At 40.0% G+C, this 18,774-nt stretch overlaps 1 protein-coding gene across 4 annotated transcripts in view; it reads right to left on the minus strand.

The window, feature by feature from the left end:
- LOC142050131 (transducin-like enhancer protein 4) overlaps positions 1-18,774 on the minus strand; it is a 98,949-nt gene that overhangs the window by 62,248 nt on the left and 17,927 nt on the right. For all 4 annotated transcript variants that reach the window (XM_075078480.1, XM_075078478.1, XM_075078479.1 and 1 more), the window contains exon 5: positions 5,192-5,254. In XM_075078480.1, coding sequence (XP_074934581.1) covers positions 5,192-5,254 — 63 coding nt within the window. The remainder of the gene's footprint in view (positions 1-5,191; positions 5,255-18,774) is intronic.

Raw genomic sequence — 18,774 nt, forward strand, 5'->3', positions numbered from 1 at the left:
TTCAGTCTCATGGTGGGTAGCAGCAACACAGACCACAAGAAGGATGTAGGCTTTTTCTCCATCACATTGTCTTACCACACCATCTTGTCACCTAGCCCTGGCTCCTGCAGAAGCGTTGCAGCATGGTGGAAAATACCTGGGCTTTTTATACCATGTCAGAACTCCCCGTGGCTCCCACTGACAGGGTAGCCATGCTGACAGCAACAGAGCTGCTGAAATTCCCCCTGGGGCGCACACACAGGTGCTGGTGTTAAAAATGCCTAATTCCAGCCTGCCTCCAGCACCGCCTACCATGTCCAAAGTACAGCACACACTTAGCGAACTAAAAAAGACCAGCGGTCACTGCATCCAGGCACCATAACTCAGACAAGACATAATAGCCACTTCATTATATCTTCTATATATCAAAATATATTGGTATCTATCAATAGATATCAAAATCACATAGATTGCTAAAAAGATGCCTTCCTTGGTAGAAGGATTACAGATATCTGATAGCTTCCTTGTATTTACTCTTTCAGCTCTAGTCTGGGGCAAATCTAAGATGGAGGAAAATAATTCTGTGTTCTCAGCCTCTTGTATCTCAGACCAACAACTACTTCCTTTTGAACAGCAGGTAAGGACCCCTGCTCTGGTTCTATATAATGGATCTCTCACTCTTCATCCAAATTTACTGAACTTTAGAAGCACCTCTAGGGAATGTATGTACAGAAAAGAGCAAGCACATTACGGCCCATATCCATCTTGTAAAAGGAAAACCATCAATTAATATTAAAGTGTTAGAAAGGAAAAGACTGCATGCAGCATTTCATTTTTGTATGGTTGTTTGCGTGTGTGCATGCCAACACTTGGCATTTTATTGTACTGCTAAGTATATTTGACCACCTTATCGTGCATGGGGAACTGAATATCCTTATTAAAAAGCAATCCTTCTCACTTATTATTAGCCAGTTCACTGGAAGTTGGAATGGAAAGTGCACCTTCCCAATAAGTTTATTACAGCCTCCTCCAGCCTACGTAACGCTTCCATAGAAGGTGACAGGGGACAATACCATCAACATTTGTCTGGCTTCTCAAGCAGCTTTTGCAGGTTGTGCTGAGCTCCAGATTGCCACAACTACATCGTTAGCTGTAAATCAGCCAGCTTGCGTGTGTCTCATGAATATAAACACAGTCAATATTTACTCAAAAGAAGGTAACCATGATATATGAGTATCTCTAGCCACACTGAACAACTACCACTATCCAGCACATGAGGTCGTTCAGCACTCAATAGCCCATAAGGTCCCACAATGACAGCTACAGGTTGCAGCCAGCCACATACCCTACCTTGACCAGACAAGAACCAGCCCCACCCTAAAAGCCACAGGATTGTGTAAGTGTCACACTTTGCTGCAGCTGGTAAATTCAGTTTGGAAGTGTAAATTAGCAGGGGCATGATCTATGGCTTTAGACCCAAAATGAATTGCATCTTACTGGCTAGATCATTCTATGATGTGAACATCAAACTACCTATTATCAGCTGCAGCAGATCAAAACTAAGTTAACTGAGTGCCTACAACCTCCAAGTACTTACCTACAACTTTGCAGGCACCCACTTCACCTTATGCAATAAGAACTACTTTGAGCACACTCGTATCTCACAACATCACAGGGAGGTGGAAAATGACTGTTGCAACACAGGAAGACCACAACCACAGCAGAAATTGAACACACATCACCCCTGAGGTCCATCTCATGCCTTGACGACAAAGTCATTCTTTCCTATCAAAATGGGAAGCTCATACTTCTTGGTGCTGTTTTTTAGTCAGCCTAAGTCAGAGTCAACATAAAAACAAGGTACCACTTGACTGTGTATTTAGGCAGGCTAGGAACTTTATTTTCAATATATGCTTAGATGATGTACAGCACAGTAAAACTGACTGAAGCCTGGAGAACTTCCCGAATACTTTACTGGATTGTCCCCTGAAACAAAGCACGCACTAGTACACAGTAGGGTGATGAATTATAATTGGATCCTTTTCATGAGATCTCTAGTGATTTTGGCCACGATTTCTTACTTCTAAGTGAGTTATCGCAAGCCATTGATTCCTTACAAAGTTAACAAGCAATAAGACAAGTTAACCTGGTGCTATTATGAGGCAATAATGTTGCCATCAGTGCATGTAACCACTGTATTTTGTTCATTTTTCCCTCAGGCACAATACAAAAGGAGCCTGATCACATTTTTCAGGTCCTATTCCACAATTAGACCGTATGCAAAATGCATAAACAGCAAAAAGCACGCTGCAATTCAATTCTCTCTTAATCTAGATGAAGAAATAAAGAGGCTGCCATTAAGAAACTCACTTTTTAAAGACACAAATTAGATAGAAACCAAGAATACTCAAATCTGGAGATCAGTTCTCTTTTGCCTCATCAGCGTACGCCAATATAAACTGATTTAAGCAAGCTTTTTTACTAACAGAGGTCAAACGATCAACGATTTTCCTAACCCAGTATGAAAACTATCACAATCAGTGGCATTGTCAAGACACGAGAAAAGTTTTTTTACACTTCTCCTTTCAGTCCCTGTCTAGTTCTCCTCCCCTCTTGCTAGGTGAACTAAAAAGCAGGCTCGCCTCCACGCAAGACGAATGTGTACACTGGCTTTTTAGAAGTGCTCCATTTTTTCTTTGTCAATGCACATAAAAACTCTGAAGTAGTGAACTTTTTTTGACCTCTCCATCTCCTCTGTAGCCCAAAGAGCTTTGACACTGTGCTACATGCACAGAGGAGGAGCTGTAAGACTTGGTAAATGAGACATGCAAACAGGTGAAGGAAACTTTATGGGCCACAGATTTAAAAAGCAGAGGCTGACTAGCAGAGAATCCATACAAGAGCATGTTTTCAGATCAAATACTGCTTAACTCAAAGCTCTCATCTAAAGCCTAAAAAGTAAACAGCAGTCATTAAGCACACTGATGCTGGTGCATTTAAGCCCTCACTGGGTGGTACTATACCCATGACAGAAGTGGGACAACATAATTTTCTAAATTTACAGTCTGGATCATCTCATTTGTCCACCTACATAGTTCTAACAACTAGCATATTAATGACAAGCTACTGCAATGGTTAAGTCCAGAATTACTTTAAAAGTGCTCTCCATGCCTAGCTTGATGGCCAGGAGGTTGTTAAACACTGATCAGCCCGTGGCTCATAGCTCCCAAGTTACTGTGTGTGAACACCACATGGGAGATTCTCCTCGATGGAAGAAGGAAGTACAATATGCACCTTCACAGTGCCTCCTCCTTCTAAGGCAGGGACTTCAAATGTACCAATACCAACTTTCAGGAGAATGACTCCAGGGCTATTTGGCTCTGGCAACCGGAGAGCACAATGCATATGGAGCAGAGAAAAGGGAGTGAGCCTGCGCTCACCTGAGGCTCAAAAACCTACAGCCTTCTTCTCTTTTTTTCCCCTTTTCGTTTTTTTTTCTTCAATTCCAGTCACTCTGAATCAAACACATCTTTCTTCAAATGTATTCTAAGCCCATGTAATCCCTTTGCTTGTCTAATTGGCAAGGAACACTCACTCCAAGTAACACAATCCATCCATGGGCTGGATTTGTGGAACCAGAGCAGTGTGACTTACTTGTGTATGGTAATAAAGTTTTGTTTAGCATTTCAGCTCAAAATAGCAGTACCAGCAGTAGTATACTGGTACAAAGTTTAAAAACACAGTACCACATACTCTACAGAAGATGTCTCTGTCGTGGAAATGCTGATCCCATGTCTTTGCCAAGATCACAGCTTTGCCTGCCAAGTACTCACCCCTGCCTTTGTTTCAAAATTGTGGCATTTCAGTGCTCACTTTAGCATGAGTATGAATCAGCTTTACACCTCATTTTTATATGCTGTGCTATTCCTGCACAGCAAATAAAACCCCGTAACTAGATGTATAGCCATTCTGTAGCAGTCAAAGTACAAAATCAACAGCTACTTGTTTTAGATCCATGCAGGACTTGAATTCTGTTTCCCCAGCAATTTAACTAGATCATTACACATCATTTAGTTTCCACAAATCCATCTTTATAAGCAGAGAGTACAGCAGCAGTCATGAACATTGTCAGGTTCTAGTTTTGATAATGTTGTTGTCATTTCAAATACACACAGATGCACATGCGCGTGCACACACGCAGCACATTAGCTGAATGCTGATACACAACACAAAGCCTCTCATTCGCAGCAGGATGTGCAGCTCTCTTGAAAAGCAATGGTACTTTATGGAACGACTGAGAAAGTGGGAGAAAGACTTGCAGGGTGTTCTCAGGCACAGTGTTTCACGGATGCAATGCACAGAAATACACCTTCCAGCTTTGATTTCTCAGCTACCGATTCTACTGAAATTAAACCATGCATTAAATAGATGCATGCCAGCCTGCGGCAGCAGACGCCAGTCTCCAGCCCCTTTCCTCCAGCAGGGTGGGCAGGGGAAGCCCTTACGCACCCAAGGTCTCCTTTCATGAACCACACTTTCATTTTACTTCACACATGCCTGTGGCTCCATGGCTCCCTTGCTAGCTCCCACCAACTCCCCCAAATCCCAGTGCCCCTCAAAGTATCTACAATGCACTCAATATAATACAGCAAATCATAATTTGGAGAAAATTAGTGCTTACAGAAATTAGCTCACAGCGAGTTTCAATCTTCTGTCTATATTCCCCAAATACACAGAAAACATAAAAGGATGCAAAGAGAAAAAAGGCAGGAAAAAAGCTGCATTTCTATGCCTACTGTGTTGAACATCACTAGTCGGTATACTAAAATAGAAGTTTCTGCCGAACTTTAACATCTGCTGCCAAGAATGTTGCACAAATCATGCCCTTCTAGCATTTTTGCAAGCTATCCTCTGATTTCAGACCAACGAAGTCGTAACTGGGAGAAAAACCGCATTGTACATGAGAGCAAAATATTTAAACAACTAAAATTTTGCTTAGCGCATTATGACAGTCCATTTCATAAATATATTTAAGTGATATTATAATGGTCTTGGAGAAGACAATGAAGTTACAGTGATAACAGCACAGTTGAAAGTCATCTACAAGCACCTAGAGATTCATAAAGAAAAAGTCTCAACACAAAGTCCCACTTTTGTAATAGCTACGATGAGGCAATCATTTATATCAGCACCAGTACAAACAACTACCTACCTCTTGGGACAGGAAGGGAATGACTTGTGCACATATAGCGTTCAGCCTCTTGACAATTTCTGCCTGTAAGTGACAAGAAGACAGAAGTTCAATTATATAAATTCTTAGATGTGATGCTCATCCATGAACACAGAAGATACATTTGTTTGGTTTTTTTTTAATCCCTAGTCATCCTCTGGCCAGGAGAGATTATCAAAGTAACAAAAGTATTTGGACATCAATTCAACAATACAGAGGAAGCTAATAATTTCTGGCTAAGAAAGTTTTCCTTAAAAAACACAGTTTAGAACTGACACAAAGAAAACTGAATTCTGATTATAATTCTCAATTCTGCTCACGCAATTAAAGGCATTTAAAGAAAAAAATCTTCAGTATTTTTTCAAACAAAAATAGATAATAACTTTCATAACAAGAAAGATAAATAAAAGAACATGTCTTGAACTGTCTCCTAAGAAGTAAAAAGAAGGATCACTTCAAATTACAACAATGCAAAGGGAACAAATAAACCAATTACTTCTATATTAACATTGCCTATCATGAGAACATTCGCCACACAATATACAACTTCACTGATAATCATTCTACCACATATTTTAGAAAGAGATACTGCAGTCTTGTATCATATTTATGCTGTTATGAAACCTGAGGTTAACAGTAGTTACTTTTGTATTGCAACTGTGATCAGAAATGAATAATATACAACGTTTTATTTCCACACTGGAGATCAATTCTTATTCTGTGTATTTAATCTGCAAATCTCAATAGAGACAGAGGAGGAGATTTGGCATGAATTACAGCTCCAGAAACAGAATATTTAAAGCCACATAGTCTTTCTAACAATAAATCATAACTTTCTTATAATAAATTGTAACTGGGGTCAGTTCCTCATTAAATGGTAGGAGAGAATGCTCTTCCTCTTGCAGAGTCACTAACCATGTGACAAAGACATACAAACTTGTGCAATTTAGGCTTCCTTCTTTTAACAGCAACACTTCCAGCCTTTTTGCTATGCTGTCTTTTAAATTGCAAACACTTAGAAAAGGACCTACAGAACAAAAGGACTCAGAAGTAGCAGTGAAAAAAAAAGTCAGAACCACATATAAAATAAATCTGGGTTCAAGGAATATTACAGTTACACAGCTACATAACCAGAAGATGCGGTACACTAGAGGTAAGGGTACATGTGAAACTAACTCTGCCCCCTTGTGCATACTGTGATACACTCGAGTTAACACACTTTGCAATACAATTTCTTCATTTCTCTGAAATACATCTAAACTCCTGCAGGTTATTTATACAGCAATTTCTATGCTACACTGTCCTAGTATCTTCTCACTGGTTTTCACTGTTTATGCAAGTCCTCATCTTGTTAAAGTTATGCATTTTAGTACATTTTTTACTTTCATCTACCACACCTTTTCTGTTTATTCACCAGCGTAGGTACCTTAAAGGACGCCTGACAGTATGTTCCATTCACTACAAAGCTACATTACCTGCTAATTTCAAAGGTCTATATGTGCCTATAAGATCAGATATCCCACAACGTAAAACTTGAATGCCCCTTTAAATAGACAGCGTTCACTATTCTCGTTGACACAGAGATTTACGAGTTGCTTGTTAGCAGAGCTGTACGGGGAGTGACAAGATGTGTGCATCTAAGCTTCAGCCACAGAGGCTGCATGATCCAACACGGCATTACTTGAGAAACAGTATTTGATTAAGGAATTGTAGACCATAATATAATGCACAGCTCTGAAGTACCTGTGCTGTATTGGCTCAGGCACCATTAATTTACTAATTTCCAAATTTTGAGTCCCAGCCACGCTGCTGTTTTTTTTAAAGGAATCTCCTGAGTGCTTTAAAACCACGTCCTGCTCTTCAAGGCTTTTCTGTAAAAAGAGGAGACTCCAAAGTGCCGCCACCCTGACTTGAGCCAAAGCCCCTTTGACCTGCCATTTAACATACATGTGTGCCTTAGTAAAAAAACAGCCACGTGATGCTTTCCTCCACTGCAAAACAACTCCTCCTACCCTTCTTTAAAATGCATGTTGCAGCCTTACACACCTCCTGAACAGCTCCTGCAGGGAGCCTTTGCTTTGACTGTGCTTAGCAGAAGACCATGTTTCCTCCACAGCTACATTAGCTGGATGTCTCTACTGCACTGCTCAGGAACTGAGAATAAAACTGGTTCAAAGTGCCATGCAAGAGTTCAGCGTGTCATTTTAACAGGCTTGTGGATTGATAGATTTTAAGGCCAGAAGGGACTGTAACAATTGTCTTATCTGACCTCCTGAGTAACACAGGCTGTAAAACCTCACTGACTTCTCCATCAACCCTGTAAATTCTAGTTCAGCTAGAATATAGCTTAGTCAACAAAAATAATTTTATTCAACTCACTTTGAGGCATTTCTTCTCAATTAAGGTACTCAATCCCAGCTATTTTAGGTATGAAGTTTTCCTTTTGATCACTTCCCTCTCCGCCTCCCAACAGAAGTATGTCTCTTTCCTACTGTTGTTCTGGCCAAAAAGTGGTTGAAATACAAAAATTCACCTCCGGCAGATTCTGAGCCTGGGAAATGTTAAGCTAAAAAGCGTCTTCCAAAAAGCTGTAAGTAACTGGAAACAGGTGACTGAATATGAATGGTTTCACAACCGTAATAAACCTCTTGATATCAATCCCACTGGAGTGCAGAACAGCGAGTCTTTTCATGCTGTACACAGCAAAGTGAGCTGATGGAGGCAGCACCCAGCTCAACCCACGGAGAAGAGAAAGAGCTCGCTAACAGCTTCAAAAGATGCTGAGACGCTCCCAGCAGCATTTCTCAGCCAGGCAAGGGGCCTGTCAGGCCAGTCACAACAAAGCTGAGAAGCCCTTGCTATGCTGAAGCGGTGTTTACACTATTTCCTTATTAAAATGGTCTGCAGTCCCCCTAACAATGAGGATCCCCAGTTGCATGGTTGTGCGTACAGTTATGTTTTATCACCCTCAAAACATGGGCAGCAAGGAAACAGCCCAGCAGAGCAGCAGCAGACCGCAGAGGCACGGCATGACCAAGGCACAGACTGCCTACCTTTGGAGACCACAAGTAGCAAGAAGGCATGAAGGAAAACACTGTGTACCGTGCGTAAGTGATAGGAAGGACATTATATGTTCTGTACCAAACAAAATCTTAAACCAAACCAAACATTTTAAATACAAGGTACCCTCTGCCTTGATACTGAAAACTGTTTCTGCAATTAACTATTCAGGATAATACCACAGCAACAAGCTTGAGTGTTTACTACAAAACAAGTAAGAGGAGGAGTTAGCTGCCTCAAGCTAACTAGCTAGAGTGGGTTTCTTGTGACGCCACCCTAAAAGTTGAAGGTGTAGGTACTGACAACACAGGTTAGCATCTTAGTAGACCTATTCCTATTGCCATTGGAGGAGGCCTGTAAATTCATTTTTCTTTGCATAAGGTACAAAGTCAGACACAAAATAAAACACAAGTCCACTTTACATTTCTATGCTCATACAGATTTTTAAAACCCTGCATTTAAAACCCAGATTAGGATCTTCTGTTTTCTTTTAGATGTCAGGCCAATGGGTTTTTCAGGATCAACCTAATTGGCAGGAGAAGGAAAAAGTATGATTTCATAAAATCAGGCAGCCAATTCCTCACACGGCAAGCCAAAGTTGCCTCGGAAACACGGCTGCTTCCACGGTCATCTAATTCTGCCTCTTTTGTCCCATGGGACCAGCTTTAGAGAGGCATCATTTATTTACAGGCCTTTCCACTGGGCTTCAGTTATCGGCCAATAATACTGTGGACACACACACTTCTAATGGCCTATGTTTTGAAACCAAGTCTAATCTGATGGCGCAGCGCCCAAACTCCTTTTCCAGCATAGCCATTAAAGGATGTAGGTTATTGCTGTTGTCACCATTGATATTTGTCATTGTAATGTAATTAGGGCCCTAAAATGATGCATTACAGCCCTTGGCACAGCTTCTATTAAAATCTTTTCTTCTGCTCACTGAACTGCGACCTGCTTTCTGATGAATAACAGACAGACAGCTTTAGGGTGAGCAGCAGATTCATCAAAGAAGTATTTTTCAGCTCTGGAAATAAAATAAATAAATAAATTACAGAGGGCAACCTAAGAAGAAAAGCACAAGTAAGGGGGGGGGGGGGGGGGCGGGGGGGCGCAGAAAAAAGCACACAGCACATTTGAATTTCATCTGACCACTTGAAATTCTGATTGCATCTGATGAATCTTTCTTAGGACAATATATTCCCAGCCTGTGAATCACATGGTTAATCAGGGCTCTAATCTGCTATCCATCAGCCTATGCCAGCACTGTAACTTCCAATCAAATTTATAGGTTATGTGGGTCACGCATCTCTGAACAACTACATTCACGGATATCCCATTTCAACCAGCACAGATTCTGAAATGCTGTTGTTAGGGTTACTGAATGTTATAATACTATTCAAGGCTTTATGAAAGCTCCTGATAAACAGCTGCTAAATTATTGCCTATGGATACAGCATGATGCTCTGAAATAGCATTAATGGCCCAATAAAAGTGCGATTGTTCATGCCAAAATATAAAAAGGATAGCTTTTGCTGCCATAGTTTGTCAAATATGTTAACAAACACCGACACTTCTATTACTCCTTTCCCTAAACACAAAAGATGTTTGGTTTTGCATAAAAACACACCAGCACGGTACCAGAAAAGATAAAGGAGAGTCAGGCAGGAAAGGCTAGGGCTGGAATAATCTTTTTACTTATCTAATGTAAGCTTGTATTGTTTGTATCCTCTGGGAGACAACTACAAAAGACACTATTTTAACAGTTTTAAGCTCTTTTTATAGCCACTTGCATGGCATCTTTTTCAGAAAGAAAGATTAAATATTTATTAACTACAATGTTAATAAGTTTTTTGTTTTGTTATGCATATAAGGAGACGATAATAAAAGTGCTGTGCCAGAATCCAAGTAAAAGGATGAAGACCCGAGTCAGTTAACAGTTCCTTACCATTATCGCAGGGATACAACACAAGAGCAACAGCTTAGGTTTCTGGTCCAGCCAACAAAATCTTCTTGACCGAAGTAGATGGTTAAATGGCACTTAATTGCCTAAAGACATCTAAAAACCTGACCTTTAAGTTTGAAAGTGCCTATAAAGCATCCTGAAAAATGTTTGGAAAATAAGCCTGTGAGCAAGGCTACACCTCAGGTCCCGCGAGGTAACGAGCCCCTGAAGGGGGCTCAGCAAAGCTGGTCCTTAGGGTACAACAACCACCCCGTGCTACCAGCTGTACACAGAGGGGAGCATGTGACGGACCATTAGACTCCTAAACCCCTTTGAGGATGGCAACGTCGGGGTTTAATTCAATTTACCCTTGCCACACACAGCTAAAATAGGACATAAGCACACAGTAGAGTACAGGTATGTGTTTAAGTGCCTTGAAAAGTATTTTAGCATATGTCCGAATTCTTATGACAGATGGGGACTAAAAGAGAAGCAAGGGTCATATAAACTCCAGATATTACTCAGAAACCTTGTAATACATAGGGAGTTCAGAATCAATCTGTTGCTTAAAAATCTCCATTTGCATTCTTTTTTGTTAGAGGAAAAAAGAGAATTGGGATTTTATTTATAGTTTATAAACTTCAGCAAAATATTTCCACTATATTTCACAAAGTTCCATAGTTATTACAATTATAAAAAATTGCTGGTAAAGAATTACCACTGGAGGCTGTAGGTCTGTCAGTGGAATGGAAACAAAACTACTATATATGTATTGTTGAAATAAAACAGAATAATAAAACACTATTGGGAAACCCATTTCAGCAGCCAGTAGGAAAAAGAATATATGCAATTACACTTTCAGAAAAATAATCTGAAACAACTGTTATTTCAGGTTTAATTTGTTCTACACAATGCTGCCTTTGCCAGAAAGATCAATCTAGTTTATTAAGTGCTTACCAAGAACACATGCACACACCCATAATATCTAAACAAGCATTTCACAAATTAGTGAGAAGAAAAAACATTATTACATTGTATGAGACATATCACGATTCTGAATAAAGCAAGCAAAAAATGCTAATTTTAGTATTTCATAGAAAATTAACTCTTCTTTCATAAAGAAGAATGTGTTTTGTTTTAATCACAGACTGTTGTCTGAAAGTGCTTACTCCAGTTCTACAGAACTGGAGGAAATAGTGCAAGCCCTGAATATAAAATTTCTCTTCAGCTCTAAAGGAATAGTGTTGGAAACTGAGCCACAAAGAGTCTAGTCTTCTAGACAAAGAGAATGGCGGGAAAAGTTCTTCGCTGAGAAGGATACTAAACAGAAAACTACTTCTTCACTAAGCCAGTTTGTCAAGTTTAGATTTAATCTGAGCAATACTTATACAAGCTGAACACAGGCGGAACCACCAGATTCTTTGAGTAATCACAGGTACATTCTCCACCTCACTTTCCTATCAACCTTCTTTACAAACATCGCAGCTAAGCTCATGATGTACTGTAAACTTGATTCTTAGCCTTTTTAAGTTAATCTAGGTGCTTATTTTGCACAAAATACTGCAGACAGCAACGTAAGCAATAAACTGCAGTGGCAGAACTTGCAATATCTATTTTCTAACATACACCCCAATCCATGGGCTGCTGAGGTGAACTGATAAGTCAAATGTACGGCCTAGAGATCCCCATAGTCTCAGTAGTTCAGGCTGCCAGCAAGTAGCAAGCTGCACCCTGCCCTGCCACAAGCACCTGCAGAGCATCCAGAAAAAAAGCTGCAAGTAGAACTTGAAATGGCAGAGACTGGCCTCAACTTCCCTTCCTCAAAGGCAGCAGGAAACGCTGAAAAAGCAGACAGAAATGAGTAATAAGGGGACACTGCCACAGGAGGTGCTGTTGCCATCAGCACAGCTTTGAAGTCCTCTATAAGGTACTATCCCTTCACCTACCAGCAACCCTCAGCATTTTGTAGCAATATTTGTTTTGTGAAGCATGGCCTCATAACATAGGGATAAGAAGTTTCCACTACCCTGCACCAGCTGAAGCAATCAGACTTCATAGTTTTAAAAAAACAAAACTTTTTTTAAGCTTACAAACCTGTGGCATCGCACAAATGCAGCCTCAGCTTTGAGTTCAGTCTTTTCCATGTCTCCTAGCTGCAATTAGGTCACAATTTCCCATTTCAGTCTTTACCAAAACAGCTGAAACACAGCAGCACATGCACAATCACTACTCCCCTACTACTAGATTCCTCCGCTCACACATCCCTCCAAAGAGTCTGACCAGAGTTATCCTGCACCTGCTAGAAACGGCACATGCCAGGCTGAGCCTGTCCTTGCAACTATATGCATACAGTGGTTTTAGTGTGAAGTTTTAATTTAATTGGATGCAGAAAGTCCCCTGTTCATGTACATCACATGTTGTCCTGACTTCAGCTGGGATAGAATTAAATTTCTTCGTAGTAGCTAGTATGGGACTATGTTTTGGATTTGTGCTGGAAACAGCGGTGATAATGTGGAGATGTTTTGGCTGTTGCTAAGTAGCGCTTACACTGGTCAAGGACTTTTTCAGCTCCCTGTACTCTGCTGGGTGCACAAGAAGCTGGGAGGGGACACAGCCGGGACAGCTGACCCAAACTGACCAACGGGATATTCCATACCATATGATGTCATGCTCAGTATATAAAGCCGGGGGAAGAAGAAGGAAGGGGGGGGACATTTGGAGTGATGGCGTTTGTCTTCCCAAGTAACGCTTATGCATGATGGAGCCCTGCTTTCCTGGAGATGGCTGAACACCTGCCTGCCCATGGGAAGTAGTGAATGAATTCCTTGTTTTGTTTTTCTTCCACACACAGCTTTTGCTTTACCTATTAAACTGTCTTTATCTCAACCCATAAGTTTTCTCACTTTTACTCTTCTGATTCTCTCCCCCATCCCACCAGGGGGGAGTGAGCGAGTGGCTGCGTGGTGCTTGGCTGCTGACCAGGGCTAAACCACTACACAAGTTCATACTCTGTTTCTCAGAGTAGCAGGAAAAGTAGCCAGAAAGGAATATATCAGAACAGCAGTTTCATATATTTAATGTATTTAATGAAAAACTAAAAAAAAAAAAAAAAAAAACAAAAAACACACAAAAAAAAAACAAAAAACAAGTAAGAGAGAGTCAAAACCTGTTCTCCGTAGGCTTATGTTTAACTTGAGGTGTCTTAACTGCCCTGTAAAAATATTAAGGAGGCAGCATTTCAGGAAACAGCTGAAAACCTCTAGCAGGTCAATCTAAAAGAAACCATGCATTTAAAATTTACATATATAGTGCTTAGGAAAGGGGGTTCTGATACTTTTTTTGAAAATTTTACCACAAAATAAACATTAAAATTGTTTTCCCTCTACAAAATAGAGCTGTCAGTGTCCACTTTTGATCCTCACCAGCACATACCTTTCATTTGCAAATACACGCAAAGAAATACTCCGAAGTAGCTATAGGCACCCCTTACCTTACATCCACTACCTGTATTATGGCTACAGTGCTTACCCTAGAGCAGTAAGCTCCAAACGTTAATCACAGAAACAGAACTGTGAAGCTTGTGCCAGACTTCCAGTTACACCTACAAGGTTATACTATTCAGTCCTGAAGCATGCAGAAAACACTGCAACCAATGGTAACATGTAATAGTTTAACAAAAAAAAAAAAAAAAAAAAAAGAAGAAAATTTAGTTTCTCCAGCAAGTGTTGTGTTGTTCCAGGTTTTAATGGACTACATAGAACCGACCAATAAACTTATAAAAGCAGCAATCAGAAGTCTCCCATAAAATCAGGAAAAGCAACCTGACTGCTGAACTCAATTTATTTTCTTCCAGATTTGTGTGGAGGCCAGGAATCAGTGCTTCTGCATCAGGAAAAAGGTTACTTCTCTTCCACCTTTGGTTTCCTTTGCTTATCCACCCTGGCCCTGCTGGTCATGAAAAGTGGAGCCCGTAGCCTATTTTGATTCACTGATAATCACACTTGATTATGTTTGCTTCCAGAAAAAGATATATATTAGGAATCAGCACACTGATCTATTGATCAGTGCATTTGTTAGGTCTGGTGTCCAGAATTCTTACAGTGTTTGAAAACTTTGTCATGTTTTACCTTCAATCCCTCATGTCTTCTTCCTACCCAGCAATTTCACACCACGTGGTGAATAGCTATCAATTAGCTTAAGCAATCCAGCAAAAAAAAAAACCCTGGTATTTATTTCAAGGAAAAATAGTCTACACAAAGGAAACAACATTTTAACTCCTTTTCCATTGCAACTTCCTGTTGTACTATGAAAATGAGCAATACTGAGATGCAATTTCCATAGATTAACAGATCTTTAAATTTGACATAGTAGATGAAAAACCTGCCCCATTTAAGCCAGTACACAGAAGCGTGATTTTAACAACACCCCGAAACAGATGAAAGAATAATGCAGTGGATTTTACAGAAATGCTATAATCAAGCTTCAATTTTGGATCCTTGCAATGACACAAATTCAAACAAGGCATGTTACTATCTCATTTTTTAAACCAAGTGAAAGTATGATGCTTGTTAATTCTTTCTGAAGATAAATAAATGTTTCATACTCATTGTTTGTATTTTATCAAGTCCCAGTTTCATCATCTGAGAATCAGATTACATTGAAGACACCCGTTCGCATCTAGGGAGCTCTTTTTTTTTTTTACCCAACACTAAACAGGTGAAAGTTATCTAAAATACTAAGGATGTATAAATAGGGTGCATTTTCTTTTACTCTGAATTGAAATTTAAGTTTCAACTTTAGGTCTGACTCATGATTTCCTCATGCTTTGAGATGGCAATGTCACATTGAAGCACCAACCGTGAACTTCCATACTGCAGCACCCTATGGATGGACACGCTAGGATTAACCAGCCTTGTCACGCGGGGCTTACACTGTCACTGCATACAGTGACACAGCCAGTCCAAGCCTTTTCTCTGAAGCAAGGCTGCCTTGAGAGTAAGAGGGACAGTACCCAGGAGCTGGTGAACTGAGCACACTCATCCAAGAAGAAAAGATTGGAAGTTCCAGTATTTCACACATCTCTGCTGCCACTCAGATGATATTGATTCATATTCATATTTTTTAAGTAAAACACTTGCCGTGACAACTAGCTCAATGGGAGGGGATTCTTGATGCAGCAGAATGCTGCCTTCCTGAAAGCAACAACAAAACAACAGTCTGTAGCTCTGACTCCTATTCAGGCAAAAATATTGAGATGAATTGTCATGGCTTATAATTTCAATCACAGTGGATCGTAACTACCTCTACTGAAAATAACCGTATTTGGATTTCAGTATTTCTGTAACTGGAGTTTCTTGCTATTTTTCCCCTAAGTGAAGGAGGACACGGAAAGAACAGGTAATTTTATCCTTTAACATGTGCATATCTAGCAAGTGGTAGTTTCACTAGTGAAGTACATCTAAAATAATCAGGCAGTTCATGATTCTCTTTTTAACATTTATAAGAAGACAATTTTGCAAAGCAAATTCTAGGACATTTGTAAGACATACATGCTTAATACATTCAGGAAATTCACCTGTCCAAGAAAGCTGGATACACTAAGTACATCTTGATGTTCAATTCATTTGAATGGCATTCCCCCAGTAAAACTCCTGCCAGGACAGACTCTGAGTCAAGCAACACTAAATGGCATTTAGCTTTAAATTACATGAGCATTACTGAAGTTTTCAAATACTCTTCATCCAAGAGGGATTTCAACTTAAACTAACTTTTTAAAGAAACACAAAATTTAAGAAAATGCCATAAAAAACAGAACAGGAGGCATAGAGCAAAGGAGAACTCTCTGTTTGGGAAATGTAGATTTCATGGAACCTTTTCCAGTGCTGTAACTCCCTGTGAGATCACACTTTGTGTGGAGAGCTACTATGAACTGCATTAATTTCAGACAAATGCTCAGGATACACCATATGTTAAGTGCGCTTTTCATCATACTGCACCTACAGACTTTAATAAAAACAGCTAGAACGTAGAAAGTAGGTCAAATGTAAGCAAATGAAAGGGGTAAATAATAAACTCTATGAAGATTAACCATGTGGTAATAATATCCACACTTTTCTCCTTAAACGTGTTATCAGAAAAGGCATCAATCTAACAGGATTCCTTCATAAAGTTGGTCCAATTTCACACCCATGACCCCCTTGTAAAGATGCCTGGGCCAGAAATATGGATTACACACCCACCAACTATGCTGTATCTACTCTTGAGATACAAGGCTTTCGCTGTAGCTTCACATGCACTTTAAATTCACATAAAAACAGGCACTGAAAAGGCTCTCACCTTATCCAGCTACTCCTGCTCCCCCCACCCTTGTGCTGCCACCATTTTTGTGGGTATGTGGTGAACCATGCAAGGAACTTATCCAAGTTAAAGCCCAGCCACTCCCCCCCACTTCTTTTTTTTAATACAAACTCCATCCCAGACCCAGTTTACCATGGAGTTAACCCAAATGCAGGATCACCCCCCCTTTCATTATCAATAACACCTTCTGCCCACTTGAAGTGCACAGAAAACTTCAGTCTTGGACACACAAAACCTCTAAGCTGAGACTTTTTGTGAAAACAAGAGCACAGTTAAGAGAGCAAACCACATAGCAGCACTCCTGGCAAGCTGCTCATCTTGTAACAGATACCCATACTTGTCTGGGCATGAGAAGGCACTCTTTCACTTCCTCCACTACCATGCAACCAAGACGTATCGCTACCAACCACATCCTAAACTTTTCACCTTTTGGGTTAGCATCATGATCTGGTTTAGCTGCAATGTTCAGCTAGTCTGTACAGCCACCTGTTAGATCATCTGGTAAACCAAATCACCAATACCCAATTGCACAGTAAATTCAAAACAATAAATAAATAATAACTAGCGTACATTAGTGGTGGACATATGAGCTTGGTAGTGGTCAGATGAAGTAATTAAATGCTGTGGTCAAAACTGTGATAAAAACACGAAAAACACATAAAACAATGCATGTTTTTTTCAGTTACAGCAGACAGCAAGACAGACGGCAAAACCGCATTTCTGAGCCTGTTTTTTTTCTTTTTTTAAATGGTTCTCTGGCTTTTTGCCATAGAGTAATTCTATGGTTTACCAAAATGCAGTCTCTGGGCTTGTTAATTTCATATTTAGTTTGCTAGGTCTGTAATCTTGCCACCCTTTTAATCAAAACAGTTTCAGGCAAGCTTTTACATGAAAAATACTCATTCAAATCCTAACATTTTTTACCCACAAAAATACACAGAGGCTGTACCTATTTTGGTTTATGAAAATCCGTTTTGCACCAACTATTACAATTATTCCTTTTCGTAAGAGCAGCTTCTCCATGACAATTAGAGCCTTAGTTGTGCTATTCTGTTTGCATTAGAAATTTGCCAGAATACAAGAAAGAAAACTTTAAAATCACTGAACTACCCACTGACTGTCTGCAAACCTGTTTTGTTTATAATCACCCTCTGTTTTTCACAAAGACAACAGAAAAGGCCAGGGGGAGGAGGAAGGAAAATATGTTTGATGACTAGTGGGTAGCTCAGCCTGTGTTTCCTTTGTGTGAGCTTCAGTAAAGATAAAAGAGTAAGTTGGAAAATATTCACCTTTAATATAAAGAGAAGGCAGTTCAAAATGACTGACTTCTTTATTGAAATAAGTCAGTCTTTACTACTGTAACATACCATGTTGCATAGGTGAAAGCAAAGGAAAGAGAAGTGAGAAGAAGTTTGGGTTTTAAGAGTCGCCAACAAGGGATACAGTGACTTTCCCATCACAAGTATAACTTCAGCTCATGAACACACTGAACTTGCCTTAAACTAGCTGCCAAACTGCCCAAAAAGCTGGAGAAATACTCAGCACAGTAAAACCTAGCTGTCTCCTCAGTTAGCAGGACCTGAGTGAGTCTGTTCAATGGTGGTTAAAGCACACCCACGAGTACTTCAGTCATGCTCTCATACACCAAAAAGCGGTTTATCTTAACTCTGTACCTGCAAAAAAAGTTTTGAAAGTAGATGCCATTTTTCCACCAATGTAGCCCAAAGCAATACAAAATCAGTCTCAATATCCACCACAGAACCTGTGTAGGGCTCATTTGATATGGTTGTAAATTACGCTTTCTCCAGCTCTACTGACTAAGCTACACTGTACACTGTGAGATATTATAGTCTTGCCAAATTCACAGCTGTTCTGCCTCCAAAATTAACACCCTTCTGAGGAAGGGTAACCAAGAAAGGTAGCAGCAAAGTGATGCTTGGATAGAGAAAGTGACCTAATTTACCATCTAAATCCCACTGCTTCACCAAAGCAGAAAAGCACAGCAGTGTTTCAGTGGAGAGCACCAGATATCAAACCTTCCTTCTATATTATGCTGAAGACAGCCCTCAGACTCATATTACTTTTCCAAAGTCCTATTTGCACTTATGCTCAAAACTACGCTTACAGCTTCTCACACGTGCCTGGTATTCACATGCTGAGTGAAGACTCGGCCAAAGCTGTGATCCTCACTGTTGAATAATAAGCT

This window comes from Phalacrocorax aristotelis, chromosome Z (genome assembly GCF_949628215.1).
Source record: "Phalacrocorax aristotelis chromosome Z, bGulAri2.1, whole genome shotgun sequence".
In the NCBI taxonomy this organism is placed as follows: domain Eukaryota; kingdom Metazoa; phylum Chordata; class Aves; order Suliformes; family Phalacrocoracidae; genus Phalacrocorax; species Phalacrocorax aristotelis.